At 54.1% G+C, this 23,137-nt stretch overlaps 1 protein-coding gene across 1 annotated transcript in view; it reads right to left on the minus strand.

Moving 5' to 3' along the window:
• LOC120921525 (pepsin A-like) overlaps positions 1-23,137 on the minus strand; it is an 89,179-nt gene that overhangs the window by 23,376 nt on the left and 42,666 nt on the right. Inside the window, exons 6-7 of the mRNA XM_040334016.1 lie at positions 14,516-14,626; positions 13,584-13,728 (exon numbers count right to left, since the gene is read on the minus strand). Coding sequence (XP_040189950.1) covers positions 13,584-13,728; positions 14,516-14,626 — 256 coding nt within the window. The remainder of the gene's footprint in view (positions 1-13,583; positions 13,729-14,515; positions 14,627-23,137) is intronic.

Below are 23,137 nucleotides of genomic sequence, written 5' to 3' on the forward strand. Positions count from 1 at the left end.
GGTCATGTTCTCTGGTACTGAGGAACTCCCTCCTCTATATCTCCTCTCTTCCACCACCCGTGGTCATGTTCTCTGGTACTGAGGAACTCCCCCCTCTATATCTCCTCTCTTCCACCATCCGTGGTCATGTTCTCTGGTACTGAGGAACTCCCCCCTCTATATCTCCTCTCTTCCACCACCCATGGTCATGTTCTCTGGTACTGAGGAACTCCCCCCTCTATATCTCCTCTCTTCCACCACCCGTGGTCATGTTCTCTGGTACTGAGGAACTCCCCCTCTATATCTCCTCTCTTCCACCACCCGTGGTCATGTTCTCTGGTACCGAGGAACTCCCTCTCTATATATCCTCTCTTCCACCATCCGTGGTCATGTTCTCTGGTACTGAGGAACTCCCCCTCTATATCTCCTCTCTTCCACCACCCGTGGTCATGTTCTCTGGTACTGAGGAACTCCCCCCTCTATATCTCCTCTCTTCCACCACCCATGGTCATGTTCTCTGGTACTGAGGAACCCCCCCCCCCCTATATCTCCTCTCTTCCACCACCCGTGGTCATGTTCTCTGGTACTGAGGAACTCCCCCCTCTATATCTCCTCTCTTCCACCACCCGTGGTCATGTTCTCTGGTACTGAGGAACTCCCTCCTCTATATCTCCTCTCTTCCACCATCCGTGGTCTTGTTCTCTGGTAGGGATGAGCTTCGAGTTCGAGTCGAACATCGTCTGTTCGATTGTTCGGCGAATTTCGAACTATGGGCCATTCACACCAAATTCGAGTGACGTGTCATCGCGTCATCACAGTGCATTGCTGGCTGTTGATTGGACAAGCATGTACTATGACCCGCATGCTTTGGCCAATCACAGCGCCGTCAGCACAGAGAGCCACAATTGGCCAAAGGCAGGGTGCCTTTGGCCAATCATGGCTCAGGGGGACTAAGTACACACCCCACACTATATGAGGCGCCTGCGCGTCGGCCTTGTGTAGTGTGTTGCGGCGGCGGACAGATAGAGAGAGTCATTTCATTTCAGTGAGCAGGCAGTTGATTTAGTTAGATCCAGTATTCCAGTATATTTAGTATATATATTCATTGCAGGCTTTGTATATATATATATACTGTATAGAGTTTAGCTAGATCTCACTGCAGAGCGTTCCTGTTGTTCTCTTCCTAATAATACTACAGGCAGGCAGTTGATTCAGTTAGCTGCAGTATAATCAGTATATATATATACAGTATCTACATCCCAGCTTTGTGCAGCTACATCTCCCTGCAGCCATTCCTTGTGTACCCATTCCAATACATCTAATACAGTATATCTGGAATGCCAACAAGGAGTGGCAGACACTCACAGGCCAATAAAAGAGGGCAAGCAGGCTCTGTGTCTAGAGGTAACAGTGCCGGTCGTGGTTCATCCTCATCAGCACATGGCCGCGGGGCACGCTTGTCTTTTATTTCGGGAGCTGGCCGTGTTGAGCCACGACATGCAGAAGAGTTGGTAGAGTGGATGACCGAGCCGTCCTCATCCTCATCCTCTCTCACCCAGGCTACCTTGGCTGCCAATGCAGGTGACAAAGCGGCCTATTCCATCGGCTCAAGGTCATCATCAGTTACTCCTTACCTAGCCCCACCATCATGCACGGAACTGTTCGACCACAGTGTGGGGTACATGCTGCATGAAGATGTGCAGCATTTTGAAGGCTCCGATGATGGAACACAGATAGAGGAAGGCATTGATGTGAGCCCAGAGAGAGGGGGTGGCCGAGAGGGACAGAAATCTGGGAGTGATGTTCCCCCAGCTGCAGCATACTGCCAGGTTTTCGACAGTGATGAGGAGGGAGGGGATGATGAGGTCACTGACTCTACCTGGGTGCCTGATAGGAGGAGGAGGAGGCACAGGCACATCTCCAAAGAGGCAGGATGCCCTCCAGGGGTCAGGTTAAGGGCACACCAACTGCATTACATCGCACATCTACGCTTGTGCATGGCGCTGCTGTGACTGAACGGTACAGCAAAAGTTCTTTGGTGTGGGCCTTTTTTGAAACATGTCCATCAGATCGTACCTTTGCTATTTGCAACATATGTCGCAAGCGTATCTCGCATGGCCAAAACATCACCCGCTTGGGCACCACATGCTTGTCCAGACATATGTCGAGCTGCCATGCAGCTCGTTGGCAAGAATACCAGAAAGACCCACACCAAAGACCAAAGCGGACCTCCCCTTGCCCTTCTGTGACCTTCAACCCCACTAGACCCCCAGTCCTCTCTGAAGCCTGCACTGAAGGTGTAGAAATAGGTGTGTCACAACCTAGTAGTGGTAGTACATGCGGGCAATCTACTGATAGTACCAGACAAATTTCCCTGCCCCAGCTGCTGCAGCGCCGAAAGAAGTACGCTCCCAGCCATCCACATGCCCAGCAGTTGAATGCTAGCTTAGCGAAATTGCTAGCACTTCAACTGCTACCTTTTTAGTTGGTAGATTCTGCCCCCTTCCGTGAGTTTGTGGAATGTGCAGTACCTCAGTGGCAAGTACCCAAACGCCACTTTTTCTCATGGAAGGCGATTCCGGCTCTCTACCGGCATGTGGAAGGCAATGTCGATGCCTCGCATTCAATGTGGGAACACAGACTGTTAAGGGGTTTAATGTCATCTGCTACTGTCATGTAAATGAACCTTAGTCTGGCTCTCAAGAACCTTTCATTGTGTGATGCTAATTGACACTGTATTGTGTGAATTTCTTTTGATGATAAATGTGTATTGTATAGCAGGTGAGAAGAGCTTATCTCGGAGTAACCTTGTCTGGGTAAATGATTAGTAATTAGCTCATGTAAATGATCTCAGAGTCAGAATGGCTGTCTCCTAAAAGATGTGTATTGAGCTCCTTGTGTCATGTTGTGGGTGGAGTTGGGTCATTGTTCATGGTGGTTCCTAAACTGCATATAAGAAGCCTGAGTTTACCATTAAAGTCTATTCGTTTTGACCCAGAGAACAGAGCTGTGTGTCTCGTTTCTGGGGAATCCATATGGGCCGTGTTCGTCTGCTGGATTGTGGAGTGTCGATAAGCTGTCGTGGGTTGGTGGAATGGAATATCATAAACGGCATTAACCCCTGACCGTTACACTTTTCCTACTCAATGATAATCTTTATAGCTTGTAAGAACATTTTTGGTTCTGGGCACCGCCACCAGTGCCTAAGGCCCAATTTTTCTGCCCCTGTGTAATACTTTGCAGCGGGCTAATTCCTGAGCTCCAACTAGAGTATCTGTGAGGGGTTGCAGTTTTGTGGCACCAGCACCAGTGCCTAAGGCCCAATTTTCTGTGAGTATCTGTGTGAGGTTGCAGTGTTGTGGCACCAGCACCAGTGGCTAAGGCACAATTTTCTGTGAGTTTCTGTGAGGGGTTGCAGTGTTGTGGCACCAGTGGCTAAGGCCCAATTTTCTGTGAGTATCTGTGAGAGGTTGCAGTGTTGTGGCACCAGCACCAGTGCCTAAGGCCCAATTTTCTGTGAGTATCTGTGAGAGGTTGCAGTGTTGTGGCACCAGCACCAGTGGCTAAGGCCCAATTTTCTGTGAGTTTCTGTGAGGGGTTGCAGTGTTGTGGCACCAGCACCAGTGGCTAAGGCCCAATTTTCTGTGAGTTTCTGTGAGGGGTTGCAGTGTTGTGGCACCAGCACCAGTGCCTAAGGCCCAATTTTCTGTGAGTTTCTGTGAGGGGTTGCAGTGTTGTGGCACCTGCACCAGTGGCTAAGGCCCAATTTTCTGTGAGTATCTGTGAGAGGATGCAGTGTTGTGGCACCAGCACCAGTGCCTAAGGCCCAATATTCTGTGAGTATCTGTGAGAGGTTGCAGTGTTGTGGCACCAGCACCAGTGGCTAAGGCCCAATTTTCTGTGAGTATCTGTGAGAGGATGCAGTGTTGTGGCACCAGCACCAGTGCCTAAGGCCCAATTTTCTGTGAGTATCTGTGAGAGGTTGCAGTGTTGTGGCACCAGCACCAGTGGCTAAGGCCCAATTTTCTGTGAGTTTCTGTGAGGGGTTGCAGTGTTGTGGCACCAGTGCCTAAGGCCCAATTTTCTGTGAGTTTCTGTGAGAGGTTGCAGTGTTGTGGCACCAGTGCCTAAGGCCCAATTTTCTGTGAGTATCTGTGAGAGGTTGCAGTGTTGTGGCACCAGTGCCTAAGGCCCAATTTTCTGTGAGTATCTGTGAGAGGTTGCAGTGTTGTGGCACCAGCACCAGTGGCTAAGGCCCAATTTTCTGTGAGTTTCTGTGAGGTGTTGCAGTGTTGTGGCACCAGCACCAGTGCCTAAGGCCCAATTTTCTGTGAGTTTCTGTGAGAGGTTGCAGTGTTGTGGCACCAGCACCAGTGCCTAAGGCCCAATTTTCTGTGAGTATCTGTGAGAGGATGCAGTGTTGTGGCACCAGCACCAGTGCCTAAGGCCCAATTTTCTGTGAGTATCTGTGAGAGGTGCAGTGTTGTTGCACCAGCACCAGTGCCTAAGGCCCAATTTTCTGTGAGTTTCTGTGAGAGGATGCAGTGTTGTGGCACCAGCACCAGTGGCTAATGCCCAATTTTCTGTGAGTTTCTGTGAGGTGTTGCAGTGTTGTGGCACCAGCACCAGTGCCTAATGCCCAATTTTCTGTGAGTATCTGTGAGAGGTTGCAGTGTTGTGGCACCAGTGGCTAAGGCCCAATTTTCTGTGAGTTTCTGTGAGGGGTTGCAGTGTTGTGGCACCAGCACCAGTGCCTAAGGCCCAATTTTCTGTGAGTATCTGTGAGAGGTTGCAGTGTTGTGGCACCAGCACCAGTGCCTAAGGCCCAATTTTCTGTGAGTTTCTGTGAGAGGTTGCAGTGTTGTGGCACCAGCACCAGTGGCTAATGTCCAATTTTCTGTGAGTATCTGTGAGGGGTTGCAGTGTTGTGGCACCAGTGCCTAAGGCCCAATTTTCTGTGAGTTTCTGTGAGAGGTTGCAGTGTTGTGGCACCAGCACCAGTGGCTAATGCACAATTTTCTGTGAGTTTCTGTGAGAGGTTGCAGTGTTGTGGCACCAGCACCAGTGGCTAATGCCCAATTTCCTGTGAGTTTCTGTGAGGGGTTGCAGTGTTGTGGCACCAGCACCAGTGGCTAAGGCCCAATTTTCTGTGAGTTTCTGTGAGGTGTTGCAGTGTTGTGGCACCAGCACCAGTGCCTAAGGCCCAATTTTCTGTGAGTATCTGTGAGAGGTTGCAGTGTTGTGGCACCAGTGGCTAAGGCCCAATTTTCTGTGAGTTTCTGTGAGGGGTTGCAGTGTTGTGGCACCAGTGGCTAAGGCCCAATTTTCTGTGAGTTTCTGTGAGGGGTTGCAGTGTTGTGGCACCAGCACCAGTGCCTAAGGCCCAATTTTCTGTGAGTTTCTGTGAGAGGTTGCAGTGTTGTGGCACCAGCACCAGTGGCTAATGTCCAATTTCATGTGAGTATCTGTGAGGGGTTGCAGTGTTGTGGCACCAGTGCCTAAGGCCCAATTTTCTGTGAGTTTCTGTGAGGGGTTGCAGTGTTGTGGCACCAGCACCAGTGCCTAAGGCCCAATTTTCTGTGAGTATCTGTGAGGGGTTGCAGTGTTGTGGCACCAGCACCAGTGCCTAAGGCCCAATTTTCTGTGAGTTTCTGTGAGAGGTTGCAGTGTTGTGGCACCAGCACCAGTGCCTAAGGCCCAATTTCCTGTGAGTTTCTGTGAGAGGTTGCAGTGTTGTGGCACCAGTGGCTAAGGCCCAATTTTCTGTGAGTTTCTGTGAGAGGATGCAGTGTTGTGGCACCAGCACCAGTGGCTAATGCCCAATTTCCTGTGAGTTTCTGTGAGAGGTTGCAGTGTTGTGGCACCAGCACCAGTGGCTAATGCCCAATTTCCTGTGAGTTTCTGTGAGAGGTTGCAGTGTTGTGGCACCCTAACCAGTGCCTAAGGCCCAATTTTCTGTGAGTATCTGTGAGAGGTTGCAGTGTTGTGGCACCAGCACCAGTGGCTAATGCCCAATTTCCTGTGAGTTTCTGTGAGAGGTTGCAGTGTTGTGGCACCAGCACCAGTGGCTAAAGCCCAATTTTCTGTGAGTTTCTGTGAGGGGTTGCAGTGTTGTGGCACCCTAACCAGTGCCTAAGGCCCAATTTTCTGTGAGTTTCTGTGAGAGGATGCAGTGTTGTGGCACCAGCACCAGTGCCTAAGGCCCAATTTTCTGTGAGTATCTGTGAGAGGTTGCAGTGTTGTGGCACCAGTGCCTAAGGCCCAATTCTCTGTGAGTATCTGTGAGAGGTTGCAGTGTTGTGGCACCAGCACCAGTGCCTAAGGCCCAATTTTCTGTGAGTATCTGTGAGGGGTTGCAGTGTTGTGGCACCAGCACCAGTGCCTAAGGCCCAATTTTCTGTGAGTATCTGTGAGAGGTTGCAGTGTTGTGGCACCAGTGCCTAAGGCCCAATTCTCTGTGAGTATCTGTGAGAGGTTGCAGTGTTGTGGCACCAGCACCAGTGGCTAATGTCCAATTTCATGTGAGTATCTGTGAGGGGTTGCAGTGTTGTGGCACCAGCACCAGTGCCTAAGGCCCAATTTTCTGTGAGTTTCTGTGAGGGGTTGCAGTGTTGTGGCACCAGCACCAGTGCCTAAGGCCCAATTTTCTGTGAGTTTCTGTGAGGGGTTGCAGTGTTGTGGCACCAGCACCAGTGCCTAAGGCCCAATTTTCTGTGAGTTTCTGTGAGAGGTTGCAGTGTTGTGGCACCAGTGGCTAAGGCCCAATTTTCTGTGAGTTTCTGTGAGAGGTTGCAGTGTTGTGGCACCAGTGGCTAAGGCCCAATATTCTGTGAGTATCTGTGAGAGGTTGCAGTGTTGTGGCACCAGCACCAGTGGCTAATGCCCAATTTCCTGTGAGTTTCTGTGAGAGGTTGCAGTGTTGTGGCACCAGTGGCTAAAGCCCAATTTTCTGTGAGTTTCTGTGAGAGGATGCAGTGTTGTGGCACCAGCACCAGTGCCTAAGGCCCAATTTTCTGTGAGTATCTGTGAGAGGTTGCAGTGTTGTGGCACCAGTGCCTAAGGCCCAATTCTCTGTGAGTTTCTGTGAGAGGTTGCAGTGTTGTGGCACCAGTGGCTAAGGCCCAATTTTCTGTGAGTATCTGTGAGGGGTTGCAGTGTTGTGGCACCAGTGCCTAATGCCCAATTTTCTGTGAGTTTCTGTGAGGGGTTGCAGTGTTGTGGCACCAGTGCCTAATGCCCAATTTTCTGTGACTATCTGTGAGGGGTTGCAGTGTTGTGGCACCAGCACCAGTGGCTAATGCCCAATTTCCTGTGAGTTTCTGTGAGAGGATGCAGTGTTGTGGCACCAGCACCAGTGGCTAATGCCCAATTTCCTGTGAGTTTCTGTGAGGGGTTGCAGTGTTGTGGCACCAGCACCAGTGGCTAATGCCCAATTTCATGTGAGTTTATGTGAGGGGTTGCAGCGTTGTGGCACCAGTGGCTAATGCCCAATTTCCTGTGAGTTTCTGTGAGAGGTTGCAGTGTTGTGGCACCAGTGGCTAAGGCCCAATTTTCTGTGAGTATCTGTGAGAGGTTGCAGTGTTGTGGCACCAGCACCAGTGGCTAAGGCCCAATTTTCTGTGAGTATCTGTGAGAGGATGCAGTGTTGTGACACCAGCACCAGTGCCTAATGCCCAATTTTCTGTGAGTATCTGTGAGAGGTTGCAGTGTTGTGGCACCAGCACCAGTGGCTAAGGCCCAATTTTCTGTGAGTATCTGTGAGAGGATGCAGTGTTGTGACACCAGCACCAGTGCCTAATGCCCAATTTTCTGTGAGTTTCTGTGAGAGGTTGCAGTGTTGTGGCACCAGTGCCTAAGGCCCAATTTTCTGTGAGTTTCTGTGAGAGGTTGCAGTGTTGTGGCACCAGTGCCTAAGGCCCAATTTTCTGTGAGTATCTGTGAGAGGTTGCAGTGTTGTGGCACCAGCACCAGTGGCTAAGGCCCAATTTTCTGTGAGTTTCTGTGAGGGGTTGCAGTGTTGTGGCACCAGAACCAGTGGCTAAGGCCCAATTTTCTGTGAGTATCTGTGAGAGAATGCAGTGTTGTGGCACCAGCACCAGTGCCTAAGGCCCAATTTCCTGTGAGTTTCTGTGAGAGGTTGCAGTGTTGTGGCACCAGCACCAGTGCCTAAGGCCCAATTTTCTGTGAGTTTCTGTGAGAGGATGCAGTGTTGTGGCACCAGCACCAGTGGCTAATGCCCAATTTTCTGTGAGTTTCTGTGAGGTGTTGCAGTGTTGTGGCACCAGCACCAGTGCCTAAGGCCCAATTTTCTGTGAGTATCTGTGAGAGGTTGCAGTGTTGTGGCACCAGTGGCTAAGGCCCAATTGTCTGTGAGTTTCTGTGAGGGGTTGCAGTGTTGTGGCACCAGCACCAGTGCCTAAGGCCCAATTTTCTGTGAGTATCTGTGAGAGGTTGCAGTGTTGTGGCACCAGCACCAGTGGCTAAGGCCCAATTTTCTGTGAGTTTCTGTGAGAGGTTGCAGTGTTGTGGCACCAGCACCAGTGGCTAATGTCCAATTTCATGTGAGTATCTGTGAGAGGTTGCAGTGTTGTGGCACCAGTGCCTAAGGCCCAATTTTCTGTGAGTTTCTATGAGGGGTTGCAGTGTTGTGGCACCAGCACCAGTGCCTAAGGCCCAATTTTCTGTGAGTATCTGTGAGGGGTTGCAGTGTTGTGGCACCAGCACCAGTGGCTAAGGCCCAATTTTCTGTGAGTTTCTGTGAGAGGTTGCAGTTTTGTGGCACCAGCACCAGTGCCTAAGGCCCAATTTTCTGTGAGTTTCTGTGAGAGGTTGCAGTTTTGTGGCACCAGCACCAGTGCCTAAGGCCCAATTTTCTGTGAGTATCTGTGAGAGGTTGCAGTGTTGTGGCACCAGTGCCTAAGGCCCAATTTTCTGTGAGTATCTGTGAGAGGTTGCAGTGTTGTGGCACCAGCACCAGTGCCTAAGGCCCAATTTTCTGTGAGTTTCTGTGAGAGGTTGCAGTGTTGTGGCACCAGCACCAGTGCCTAAGGCCCAATTTTCTGTGAGTTTCTGTGAGAGGATGCAGTGTTGTGGCACCAGCACCAGTGGCTAATGCCCAATTTTCTGTGAGTTTCTGTGAGGTGTTGCAGTGTTGTGGCACCAGCACCAGTGCCTAAGGCCCAATTTTCTGTGAGTATCTGTGAGAGGTTGCAGTGTTGTGGCACCAGTGGCTAAGGCCCAATTTTCTGTGAGTTTCTGTGAGGGGTTGCAGTGTTGTGGCACCAGCACCAGTGGCTAAGGCCCAATTTTCTGTGAGTATCTTTGAGAGGTTGCAGTGTTGTGGCACCAGTGCCTAAGGCCCAATTTTCTGTGAGTTTCTATGAGGGGTTGCAGTGTTGTGGCACCAGCACCAGTGCCTAAGGCCCAATTTTCTGTGAGTATCTGTGAGGGGTTGCAGTGTTGTGGCACCAGCACCAGTGGCTAAGGCCCAATTTTCTGTGAGTTTCTGTGAGAGGTTGCAGTTTTGTGGCACCAGCACCAGTGCCTAAGGCCCAATTTTCTGTGAGTTTCTGTGAGAGGTTGCAGTTTTGTGGCACCAGCACCAGTGCCTAAGGCCCAATTTTCTGTGAGTATCTGTGAGAGGTTGCAGTGTTGTGGCACCAGTGCCTAAGGCCCAATTTTCTGTGAGTATCTGTGAGAGGTTGCAGTGTTGTGGCACCAGCACCAGTGCCTAAGGCCCAATTTTCTGTGAGTTTCTGTGAGAGGTTGCAGTGTTGTGGCACCAGCACCAGTGCCTAAGGCCCAATTTTCTGTGAGTTTCTGTGAGAGGATGCAGTGTTGTGGCACCAGCACCAGTGGCTAATGCCCAATTTTCTGTGAGTTTCTGTGAGGTGTTGCAGTGTTGTGGCACCAGCACCAGTGCCTAAGGCCCAATTTTCTGTGAGTATCTGTGAGAGGTTGCAGTGTTGTGGCACCAGTGGCTAAGGCCCAATTTTCTGTGAGTTTCTGTGAGGGGTTGCAGTGTTGTGGCACCAGCACCAGTGGCTAAGGCCCAATTTTCTGTGAGTATCTGTGAGAGGTTGCAGTGTTGTGGCACCAGCACCAGTGGCTAAGGCCCAATTTTCTGTGAGTATCTGTGAGAGGATGCAGTGTTGTGGCACCAGCACCAGTGCCTAAGGCCCAATTTTCTGTGAGTTTCTGTGAGAGGTTGCAGTGTTGTGGCACCAGTGGCTAAGGCCCAATTTTCTGTGAGTTTCTGTGAGGGGTTGCAGTGTTGTGGCACCAGCACCAGTGCCTAAGGCCCAATTTTCTGTGAGTTTCTGTGAGAGGTTGCAGTGTTGTGGCACCAGCACCAGTGGCTAATGTCCAATTTCATGTGAGTATCTGTGAGGGGTTGCAGTGTTGTGGCACCAGCACCAGTGGCTAATGTCCAATTTCATGTGAGTATCTGTGAGGGGTTGCAGTGTTGTGGCACCAGTGCCTAAGGCCCAATTTTCTGTGAGTTTCTATGAGGGGTTGCAGTGTTGTGGCACCAGCACCAGTGCCTAAGGCCCAATTTTCTGTGAGTATCTGTGAGAGGTTGCAGTGTTGTGGCACCAGTGCCTAAGGCCCAATTTTCTGTGAGTATCTGTGAGGGGTTGCAGTGTTGTGGCACCAGCACCAGTGGCTAAGGCCCAATTTTCTGTGAGTTTCTGTGAGAGGTTGCAGTGTTGTGGCACCAGCACCAGTGGCTAATGCCAAATTTTCTGTGAGTTTCTGTGAGGGGTTGCAGTGTTGTGGCACCCTAACCAGTGCCTATGGCCCAATTTTCTGTGAGTATCTGTGAGAGGATGCAGTGTTGTGGCACCAGCACCAGTGCCTAAGGCCCAATTTTCTGTGAGTTTCTGTGAGAGGTTGCAGTGTTGTGGCACCAGCACCAGTGGCTAATGTCCAATTTCATGTGAGTATCTGTGAGGGGTTGCAGTGTTGTGGCACCAGCACCAGTGGCTAATGTCCAATTTCATGTGAGTATCTGTGAGGGGTTGCAGTGTTGTGGCACCAGTGCCTAATGCCCAATTTTCTGTGAGTTTCTGTGAGAGGATGCAGTGTTGTGGCACCAGCACCAGTGCCTAAGGCCCAATTTTCTGTGAGTTTCTGTGAGAGGTTGCAGTGTTGTGGCACCAGCACCAGTGGCTAAGGCCCAATTTTCTGTGAGTATCTGTGAGGAGTTGCAGTGTTGTGGCACCAGCACCAGTGCCTAAGGCCCAATTTTCTGTGAGTATCTGTGAGGGGTTGCAGTGTTGTGGCACCAGCACCAGTGCCTAAGGCCTAATTTTCTGTGAGTTTCTGTGAGAGGTTGCAGTGTTGTGGCACCAGTGCCTAATGCCCAATTTTCTGTGAGTATCTGTGAGGGGTTGCAGTGTTGTGGCACCAGCACCAGTGCCTAAGGCCCAATTTTCTGTGAGTTTCTGTGAGACGTTGCAGTGTTGTGGCACCAGCACCAGTGGCTAAGGCTCAATTTTCTGTGAGTATCTGTGAGAGGTTGCAGTGTTGTGGCACCAGCACCAGTGGCTAAGGCTCAATTTTCTGTGAGTTTCTGTGAGAGGTTGCAGTGTTGTGGCACCAGCACCAGTGCCTAAGGCCCAATTTTCTGTGAGTATCTGTGAGAGGTTGCAGTGTTGTGGCACCAGCACCAGTGGCTAAGGCCCAATTTTCTGTGAGTTTCTGTGAGAGGATGCAGTGTTGTGGCACCAGCACCAGTGGCTAATGCCCAATTTCCTGTGAGTTTCTGTGAGAGGTTGCAGTGTTGTGGCACCAGCACCAGTGGCTAAGGCCCAATTTCCTGTGAGTTTCTGTGAGAGGTTGCAGTGTTGTGGCACCAGCACCAGTGGCTAAGGCCCAATTTTCTGTGAGTTTCTGTGAGGGGTTGCAGTGTTGTGGCACCCTAACCAGTGCCTAAGGCCCAATTTCCTGTGAGTTTCTGTGAGAGGTTGCAGTGTTGTGGCACCAGCACCAGTGGCTAAGGCCCAATTTTCTGTGAGTATCTGTGAGAGGTTGCAGTGTTGTGGCACCAGCACCAGTGCCTAATGCCCAATTTTCTGTGAGTATCTGTGAGAGGTTGCAGTGTTGTGGCACCAGTGCCTAAGGCCCAATTCTCTGTGAGTATCTGTGAGAGGTTGCAGTGTTGTGGCACCAGTGGCTAAGGCCCAATTTTCTGTGAGTTTCTGTGAGGGGTTGCAGTGTTGTGGAACCAGTGGCTAAGGCCCAATTTTCTGTGAGTATCTGTGAGAGGTTGCAGTGTTGTGGCACCAGTGGCTAAGGCCCAATTTTCTGTGAGTTTATGTGAGAGGATGCAGTGTTGTGGCACCAGAACCAGTGGCTAAGGCCCAATTTTCTGTGAGTATCTGTGAGGGGTTGCAGTGTTGTGACACCAGTGGCTAAGGCCCAATTTTCTGTGAGTATCTGTGAGGGGTTGCAGTGTTGTGGCACCAGCACCAGTGCCTAATGCCCAATTTTCTGTGAGTATCTGTGAGGGGTTGCAGTGTTGTGGCACCAGCACCAGTGCCTAATGCCCAATTTTCTGTGAGTATCTGTGAGGGGTTGCAGTGTTGTGGCACCAGCACCAGTGCCTAATGCCCAATTTTCTGTGAGTATCTGTGAGAGGTTGCAGTGTAATGGCACCAGTGCCTAAGGCCCAATTTTCTGTGAGTATCTGTGAGAGGTTGCAGTGTTGTGGCACCAGCACCAGTGCCTAATGCCCAATTTTCTGTGAGTATCTGTGAGGGTTTGCAGTGTAATGGCACCAGTGCCTAAGGCCCAATTTTCTGTGAGTATCTGTGAGGGTTTGCAGTGTAATGGCACCAGTGCCTAATGCCCAATTTTCTGTGAGTTTCTGTGAGGGGTTGCAGTGTTGTGGCACCAGCACCAGTGCCTAAGGCCCAATTTTCTGTGAGTTTCTGTGAGAGGTTGCAGTGTTGTGGCACCAGCACCAGTGCCTAATGCCCAATTTTCTGTGAGTATCTGTGAGGGGTTGCAGTGTTGTGGCACCAGCACCAGTGCCTAATGCCCAATTTTCTGTGAGTATCTGTGAGGGTTTGCAGTGTAATGGCACCAGTGGCTAAGGACCAATTTTCTGTGAGTTTCTGTGAGAGGTTGCAGTGTTGTGGCACCAGCACCAGTGCCTAATGCCCAATTTTCTGTGAGTATCTGTGAGGGTTTGCAGTGTAATGGCACCAGTGCCTAAGGCCCAATTTTCTGTGAGTATCTGTGAGGGTTTGCAGTGTAATGGCACCAGTGCCTAATGCCCAATTTTCTGTGAGTTTCTGTGAGGGGTTGCAGTGTTGTGGCACCAGCACCAGTGCCTAAGGCCCAATTTTCTGTGAGTATCTGTGAGGGGTTGCAGTGTTGTGGCACCAGTGCCTAAGGCCCAATTTTCTGTGAGTTTCTGTGAGAGGATGCAGTGTTGTGGCACCAGTGCCTAAGGCCCAATTTTCTGTGAGTATCTGTGAGGGGTTGCAGTGTAATGGCACCAGTGGCTAAGGACCAGTTTTCTGTGAGGGGTTGCCGTTTTGGGAGATATGAGAAGGGTGGACATTCATGTAGAGAGATATGAGAAGTTTAGTCACCAGTCCGTAGGGGTCGGCTTTTGCTCCAATAGCTCTTTGAATCCCACTGATGGCGTCTGGATGACCAGCGATGACAGAAGTCCCGGTGTCCACTATAGCCTGACATCCCTCCAGACAGGCCACCGAATGACCGTTCATTGTGATACTGAGAGAGAAGAAGGGAAGATACTGTGTATTAGGATCAATGGACAATATACTGGTCTATACTAACCTGTTATATCAGAGAGGACTGTCTATAAGAGATGGTCCTGGATCATACTGACCTGTCTATAAGAGATGGTCCTGGATCATACCGACCTGTCTATAAGAGATGGTCCTGGATCATACCGACCTGTCTATAAGAGATGGTCCTGGATCATACTGACCTGTCTATAAGAGATGGTCCTGGATCATACCGACCTGTCTATAAGAGATGGTCCTGGATCATACTGACCTGTCTATAAGAGATGGTCCTGGATCATACTGACCTGTCTATAAGAGATGGTCCTGGATCATACCGACCTGTCTATAAGAGATGGTCCTGGATCATACTGACCTGTCTATAAGAGATGGTCCTGGATCATACTGACCTGTCTATAAGAGATGGTCCTGGATCATACTGACCTGTCTATAAGAGATGGTCCTGGATCATACTGACCTGTCTATAAGAGATGGTCCTGGATCATACTGACCTGTCTATAAGAGATGGTCCTGGATCATACTAAGGGGTAGTCCTGGCCCATAATTACCTGTCTATTAGGGGAAGGCGTGGCCCATAATTACCTGTCTATTAGGGGAAGGCGTGGCCCAAGCTTACCTGTCTATTAGGGGAAGGCGTGGCCCAAGCTTACCTGTCTATTAGGGGAAGGCGTGGCCCAAGCTTACCTGTCTATTACGGAAAGGCGTGGCCCAAGCTTACCTGTCTATTAGGGGAAGGCGTGGCCCAAGCTTACCTGTCTATTGTAATCTGCCAGTATTTCTGTGGAGTGACCGGCACCCAGTGCAGATTTCCGGAGTACAGAGAGTCGTCAATTCCGCCAAATACAACAAAACTTCCACTTCCACTGAAAAACAAAAACCTCATTCATTGGATGGAGCTCATCATCATAAGGGTGGAGCTAATAGACTAATATGGGTGGAGCTTATGAGATAATATGGGCGGTACTCATGGGACAATATGGATGGGATGCCACACCTCTTCATTCCTCAATTTTCCTTCTCTATTCCAATCTTTTTCCAATGCCCCCCCTGTTATTCCCCTCCCCCCCCTGTTATTCCCTCCCCCCCCTGTTATTCCCCTCCCCCCCTGTTATTCCCCTCCCCCCCTGTTATTCCCCTCCCCCCCCTGTTATTCCCCTCCCCCCCTGTTATTCCCCTCCCCCCCCTGTTATTCCCCTCCCCCCCTGTTATTCCCCTCCCCCCCTGTTATTCCCCTCCCCCCCCTGTTATTCCCCTCCCCCTCTGTTATTCCCCCCCCCTGTTATTCCCCCCCCCCCCCTGTTTTTCCCCCCCCCCCCCTGTTATTCCCCTCCCCCCCTGTTATTCCCCTCCCCCCCTGTTATTCCCCTCCCCCCCTGTTATTCCCCTCCCCCCCCTGTTATTCCCCTCCCCCCCTGTTATTCCCCTCCCCCCCCTGTTATTACCCTCCCCCCCCTGTTATTCCCCTCCCCCCCCCGGTGGTCAGGGGTGTCACTGGAAATAAACATGTCCCTGTGTTGATGATGTCGCCGGACACAACACTACCACAATGCTCCTCTCCCACCCCCAGTACAGAGCTTCCCCTTCTCCCACACTCCCCCAGTACAGAGCTTCCCCTTCTCCCACACTCCCCCAGTACAGAGCTTCCCCTCCTCCCACATTCCCCCTGTACAGAGCTTCCCCTCCTCCCACACTCCCCCAGTACAGAGCTTCCCCTCCTCCCACATTCCCCCAGTACAGAGCTTCCCCTCCTCCCACATTCCCCCAGTACAGAGCTTCCCCTTCTCCCACACTCCCCCAGTACAGAGCTTCCCCTCCTCCCACATTCCCCCTGTACAGAGCTTCCCCTCCTCCCACACTCCCCCAGTACAGAGCTTCCCCTCCTCCCACATTCCCCCAGTACAGAGCTTCCCCTCCTCCCACATTCCCCCAGTACAGAGCTTCCCCTCCTCCCACACTCCCCCAGTACAGAGCTTCCCCTCCTCCCACATTCCCCCAGTACAGAGCTTCCCCTCCTCCCACACTCCCCCAGTACAGAGCTTCCCCTCCTCCCACACTCCCCCAGTACAGAGCTTCCCCTCCTCCCACACTCCCCCTTGTACAGAACTCCTCTCCCACCCCCAGTACAGAGCTTCCCTCATCCCACATTCCTCCAGTACAGAGCTTCCCCTCCTCCCACATTCCCCCAGTACAGAGCTTCCCCTCCTCCCACATTCCTCCAGTACAGAGCTTCCCCTCCTCCCACATTCCCCCAGTACAGAGCTTCCCCTCCTCCCACATTCCCCCAGTACAGAGCTTCACCTCCTCCCACACTCCCCCAGTACAGAGCTTCCCCTCCTCCCACACTCCCCCAGTACAGAGCTTCCCCTCCTCCCACATTCCCCCAGTACAGAGCTTCCCCTCCTCCCACACTCCCCCAGTACAGAGCTTCCCCTCCTCCCACACTCCCCCAGTACAGAGCTTCCCCTCCTCCCACACTCCCCCTTGTACAGAACTCCTCTCCCACCCCCAGTACAGAGCTTCCCCTCCTCCCACACTCCCCCAGTACAGAGCTTCCCTCATCCCACATTCCTCCAGTACAGAGCTTCCCCTCCTCCCACATTCCCCCAGTACAGAGCTTCCCCTCCTCCCACATTCCTCCAGTACAGAGCTTCCCCTCCTCCCACATTCCCCCAGTACAGAGCTTCCCCTCCTCCCACACTCCCCCTTGTACAGAACTCCTCTCCCACCCCCACCCCATCCCCCAGTACAGAGCTTCCCCTCCTCCCACATTCCCCTAGTACAGAGCTTCCCCTCCTCCCACACTCCCCCAGTACAGAGCTTCCCCTCCTCCCACATTCCCCCAGTAAAGAACTCCTCTCCCACCCCCACCCCATCCCCCAGTACAGAGCTTCCCCTCCTCCCACATTCCACCAGTACAGAGCTTCCCCTCCTCCCACATTCCCCCAGTACAGAGCTTCCCCTCCTCCCACATTCCCCCAGTACAGAGCTTCCCCTCCTCTCACACTCCCCCTTGTACAGAACTCCTCTCCTCCCACATTCCCCCAGTACAGAGCTTCCCCTCCTCCCACATTCCCCTAGTACAGAGCTTCCCCTCCTCCCACACTCCCCCAGTACAGAGCTTCCCCTCCTCCCACATTCCCCCAGTAAAGAACTCGTCTCCCACCCCCACCCCATCCCCCAGTACAGAGCTTCCCCTCCTCCCACATTCCCCCAGTACATAGCTTCCCCTCCTCCCACATTCCCCCAGTACAGAGCTTCCCCTCCTCCCACATTCCCACAGTACAGAGCTTCCCCTCCTCTCACACTCCCCCTTGTACAGAACTCCTCTCCCACCCCCACCCCATCCCCCAGTACAGAGCTTCCCCTCCTCCCACATTCCCCTAGTACAGAGCTTCCCCTCCTCCCACACTCCCCCAGTACAGAGCTTCCCCTCCTCCCACATTCCCCCAGTACAGAACTCCTCTCCCACCCCCACCCCATCCCCCAGTACAGAGCTTCCCCTCCTCCCACATTCCCCCAGTACAGAGCTTCCCCTCCTCCCACACTCCCCCAGTACAGAGCTTCCCCTCCTCCCACACTCCCCCTTGTACAGAACTCCTCTCCCACCCCCAGTACAGAGCTTCCCTCATCCCACATTCCCCCAGTACAGAGCTTCCCCTCCTCCCACACCCCCCTTGTACAGAACTCCTCTCCCACCCCCAGTACAGAGCTTCCCCTCCTCCCACACTCCCCCTTGTACAGAACTCCTCTCCCACCCCCAGTACAGAGCTTCCCCTCCTCCCACATTCCCCCAGTACAGAGCTTCCCCTCCTCCCACTCTGCCCCAGTACAGAGCTTCCCCTCCTCCCACACTCCTCCAGTACAGAGCTTCCCCTCCTCCCACATTCCCCCAGTACAGAGCTTCCCCTCCTCCCACATTCCCCCAGTACAGAGCTTCCCCTCCTCCCACATTCCCCCAGTACAGAGCTTCCCCTCCTCCCACATTCCCACAGTACAGAGCTTCCCCTCCTCCCACACTCCCCCTTGTACAGAACTCCTCTCCCACCCCCACCCCATCCCCCAGTACAGAGCTTCCCCTCCTCCCACATTCCCCTAGTACAGAGCTTCCCCTCCTCCCACACTCCCCCAGTACAGAGCTTCCCCTCCTCCCACATTCCCCCAGTACAGAACTCCTCTCCCACCCCCACCCCATCCCCCAGTACAGAGCTTTCCCTCCTCCCACATTCCCCCAGTACAGAGCTTCCCCTCCTCCCACATTCCCCCAGTAAAGAACTCCTCTCCCACCCCCACCCCATCCCCCAGTACAGAGCTTCCCCTCCTCCCACATTCCCCCAGTACAGAGCTTCCCCTCCTCCCACACTCCCCCAGTACAGAGCTTCCCCTCCTCCCACACTCCCCCTTGTACAGAACTCCTCTCCAACCCCCAGTACAGAGCTTCCCTCATCCCACATTCCCCCAGTACAGAGCTTCCCCTCCTCCCACACTCCCCCTTGTACAGAACTCCTCTCCCACCCCCAGTACAGAGCTTCCCCTCCTCCCACACTCCCCCTTGTACAGAACTCCTCTCCCACCCCCAGTACAGAGCTTCCCTCATCCCACATTCCCCCAGTACAGAGCTTCCCCTCCTCCCACACCCCCCCTTGTACAGAACTCCTCTCCCACCCCCAGTACAGAGCTTCCCCTCCTCCCACACTCCCCCTTGTACAGAACTCCTCTCCCACCCCCAGTACAGAGCTTCCCCTCCTCCCACATTCCCCCAGTACAGAGCTTCCCCTCCTCCCACACTGCCCCAGTACAGAGCTTCCCCTCCTCCCACACTCCTCCAGTACAGAGCTTCCCCTCCTCCCACATTCCCCCAGTACAGAGCTTCCCCTCCTCCCACATTCCCCCAGTACAGAGCTTCCCCTCCTCCCACATTCCCCCAGTACAGAGCTTCCCCTCCTCCCACATTCCCACAGTACAGAGCTTCCCCTCCTCCCACACTCCCCCAGTACAGAGCTTCCCCTCCTCCCACATTCCCCCAGTACAGAGCTTCCCCTCCTCCCACATTCCCCCAGTACAGAGATTCCCCTCCTCCCACCCCCACCCCCAGTACAGAGCTTCCCCTCCTCCCACATTCCCCCAGTACAGAGCTTCCCCTCCTCCCACATTCCACCAGTACAGAGCTTCCCCTCCTCCCACATTCCCCCAGTACAGAGCTTCCCCTCCTCCCACATTCCCACAGTACAGAGCTTCCCCTCCTCCCACACTCCCCCTTGTACAGAACTCCTCTCCCACCCCCAGTACAGAGCTTCCCTCATCCCACATTCCCCCAGTACAGAGCTTCCCCTCCTCCCACACTCCCCCTTGTACAGAACTCCTCTCCCACTCCCACCCCCAGTACAGAGCTTCCCCTCCTCCCACACTCCCCCTTGTACAGAACTCCTCTCCCACCCCCAGTACAGAGCTTCCCCTCCTCCCAAATTTCCCCAGTACAGAGCTTCCCCTCCTCCCACATTCCCCCAGTACAGAAGTTCCCCTCCTCCCACACTGCCCCAGTACAGAGCTTCCCCTCCTCCCACACTCCTCCAGTACAGAGCTTCCCCTCCTCCCACATTCCCCCAGTACAGAGCTTCCCCTCCTCCCACATTCCCCCAGTACAGAGCTTCCCCTCCTCCCACATTCCCACAGTACAGAGCTTCCCCTCCTCCCACACTCCCCCTTGTACAGAACTCCTCTCCCACCCCCACCCCATCCCCCAGTACAGAGCTTCCCCTCCTCCCACATTCCCCTAGTACAGAGCTTCCCCTCCTCCCACACTCCCCCAGTACAGAGCTTCCCCTCCTCCCACATTCCCCCAGTAAAGAACTCCTCTCCCACCCCCACCCCATCCCCCAGTACAGAGCTTCCCCTCCTCCCACATTCCCCCAGTACAGAGCTTCCCCTCCTCCCACATTCCCCCAGTACAGAGCTTCCCCTCCTCCTACATTCCCACAGTACAGAGCTTCCCCTCCTCCCACATTCCCCCAGTACAGAGCTTCCCCTCCTCCTACATTCCCACAGTACAGAGCTTCCCCTCCTCTCACACTCCCCCTTGTACAGAACTCCTCTCCCACCCCCACCCCATCCCCCAGTACAGAGCTTCCCCTCCTCCCACATTCCCCTAGTACAGAGCTTCCCCTCCTCCCACACTCCCCCAGTACAGAGCTTCCCCTCCTCCCACATTCCCCCAGTACAGAACTCCTCTCCCACCCCCACCCCATCCCCCAGTACAGAGCTTCCCCTCCTCCCACATTCTCCCAGTACAGAGCTTCCCCTCCTCCCACACTCCCCCTTGTACAGAACTCCTCTCCAACCCCCAGTACAGAGCTTCCCTCCTCCCACATTCCCCCAGTACAGAGCTTCCCCTCCTCCCACATTCCCCCAGTACAGAGCTTCCCCTCCTCCCACATTCCACCAGTACAGAGCTTCCCCTCCTCCCACATTCCCCCAGTACAGAGCTTCCCCTCCTCCCACATTCCCACAGTACAGAGCTTCCCCTCCTCCCACACTCCCCCTTGTACAGAACTCCTCTCCCACCCCCAGTACAGAGCTTCCCTCATCCCACATTCCCCCAGTACAGAGCTTCCCCTCCTCCCACACTCCCCCTTGTACAGAACTCCTCTCCCACTCCCACCCCCAGTACAGAGCTTCCCCTCCTCCCACACTCCCCCTTGTACAGAACTCCTCTCCCACCCCCAGTACAGAGCTTCCCCTCCTCCCAAATTTCCCCAGTACAGAGCTTCCCCTCCTCCCACATTCCCCCAGTACAGAAGTTCCCCTCCTCCCACACTGCCCCAGTACAGAGCTTCCCCTCCTCCCACACTCCTCCAGTACAGAGCTTCCCCTCCTCCCACATTCCCCCAGTACAGAGCTTCCCCTCCTCCCACATTCCCCCAGTACAGAGCTTCCCCTCCTCCCACATTCCCACAGTACAGAGCTTCCCCTCCTCCCACACTCCCCCTTGTACAGAACTCCTCTCCCACCCCCACCCCATCCCCCAGTACAGAGCTTCCCCTCCTCCCACATTCCCCTAGTACAGAGCTTCCCCTCCTCCCACACTCCCCCAGTACAGAGCTTCCCCTCCTCCCACATTCCCCCAGTAAAGAACTCCTCTCCCACCCCCACCCCATCCCCCAGTACAGAGCTTCCCCTCCTCCCACATTCCCCCAGTACAGAGCTTCCCCTCCTCCCACATTCCCCCAGTACAGAGCTTCCCCTCCTCCTACATTCCCACAGTACAGAGCTTCCCCTCCTCCCACATTCCCCCAGTACAGAGCTTCCCCTCCTCCTACATTCCCACAGTACAGAGCTTCCCCTCCTCTCACACTCCCCCTTGTACAGAACTCCTCTCCCACCCCCACCCCACCCCCCAGTACAGAGCTTCCCCTCCTCCCACATTCCCCTACTACAGAGCTTCCCCTCCTCCCACACTCCCCCAGTACAGAGCTTCCCCTCCTCCCACATTCCCCCAGTACAGAACTCCTCTCCCACCCCCACCCCATCCCCCAGTACAGAGCTTCCCCTCCTCCCACATTCCCCCAGTACAGAGCTTCCCCTCCTCCCACACTCCCCCTTGTACAGAACTCCTCTCCAACCCCCAGTACAGAGCTTCCCTCATCCCACATTCCCCCAGTACAGAGCTTCCCCTCCTCCCACACTCCCCCTTGTACAGAACTCCTCTCCCACCCCCAGTACAGAGCTTCCCCTCCTCCCACACTCCCCCTTGTACAGAACTCCTCTCCCACCCCCAGTACAGAGCTTCCCCTCCTCCCACATTCCCCCAGTACAGAGCTTCCCCTCCTCCCACACTGCCCCAGTACAGAGCTTCCCCTCCTCCCACACTTCTCCAGTACAGAGCTTCCCCTCCTCCCACATTCCCCCAGTACAGAGCTTCCCCTCCTCCCACATTCCCCCAGTACAGAGCTTCCCCTCCTCCCACATTCCCCCAGTACAGAGCTTCCCCTCCTCCCACATTCCCACAGTACAGAGCTTCCCCTCCTCCCACACTCCCCCTTGTACAGAACTCCTCTCCCACCCCCACCCCATCCCCCAGTACAGAGCTTCCCCTCCTCCCACATTCCCCTAGTACAGAGCTTCCCCTCCTCCCACACTCCCCCAGTACAGAGCTTCCCCTCCTCCCACATTCCCCCAGTACAGAACTCCTCTCCCACCCCCACCCCATCCCCCAGTACAGAGCTTCCCCTCCTCCCACATTCCCCCAGTACAGAGCTTCCCCTCCTCCCACACTCCCCCAGTACAGAGCTTCCCCTCCTCCCACACTCCCCCTTGTACAGAACTCCTCTCCCACCCCCAGTACAGAGCTTCCCCTCCTCCCAAATTCCCCCAGTACAGAGCTTCCCCTCCTCCCACATTCCCCCAGTACAGAGCTTCCCCTCCTCCCACACTCCCCCTTGTACAGAACTCCTCTCCCACTCCCACCCCATCCCCCAGTACAGAGCTTCCCCTCTTCCCACACTCCCCCTTGTACAGAACTCCTCTCCCACCCCCAGTACAGAGCTTCCCCTCCTCCCACACTCCCCCTTGTACAGAACTCCTCTCCCACCCCCACCCCATCCCCCAGTACAGAGCTTCCCCTCCTCCCACATTCCCCCTTGTACAGAACTCCTCTCCCACCCCCAGTACAGAGCTTCCCCTCCTCCCACACTCTCCCAGTACAGAGCTTCCCCTCCTCCCACACTCCCCCTTGTACAGAACTTCTCTCCCACCCCCACCCCCCAGTACAGAGCTTCCCCTCCTTCCACACTCCCCCTTGTACAGAACTCCTCTCCCACCCCCAGTACAGAGCTTCCCCTCCTCCAACACTCCCCCTTGTACAGAACTCCTCTCCCACTCCCACCCCCAGTACAGAGCTTCCCCTCCTCCCACACTCCCCCTTGTACAGAACTCCTCTCCCACCCCCAGTACAGAGCTTCCCCTCCTCCCACACTCCCCCTTGTACAGAACTCCTCTCCCACCCTCATCCCCAGTACAGAGCTTCCCCCTCCTCCCACACTCCCCCTTGTACAGAACTCCTCTCCCACTCCCACCCCCAGTACAGAGCTTCCCCTCCTCCCACACTCCCCCTTGTACAGAACTCCTCACCCACTCCCACCCCCAGTACAGAGCCTCCCCTCCTCCCACACTCCCCCTTGTACAGAACTCCTCTCCCACATCACCTACCCCCCAGTACAGAGCTTCCCCTCCTCCAACACTCCCCCTTGTACAGAACTCCTCTCCCACTCCCACCCCCAGTACAGAGCTTTCCCTCCTCCCACACTCCCCCTTGTACCGAGCTCCTCTCCCACCCCCACCCCCCAGTACAGAGCTTCCCCTCCTCCCACACTCCCCCTTGT

The sequence above is a fragment of the Rana temporaria genome (genome assembly GCF_905171775.1).
Source record: "Rana temporaria chromosome 1 unlocalized genomic scaffold, aRanTem1.1 chr1d, whole genome shotgun sequence".
NCBI classification, from domain to species: domain Eukaryota; kingdom Metazoa; phylum Chordata; class Amphibia; order Anura; family Ranidae; genus Rana; species Rana temporaria.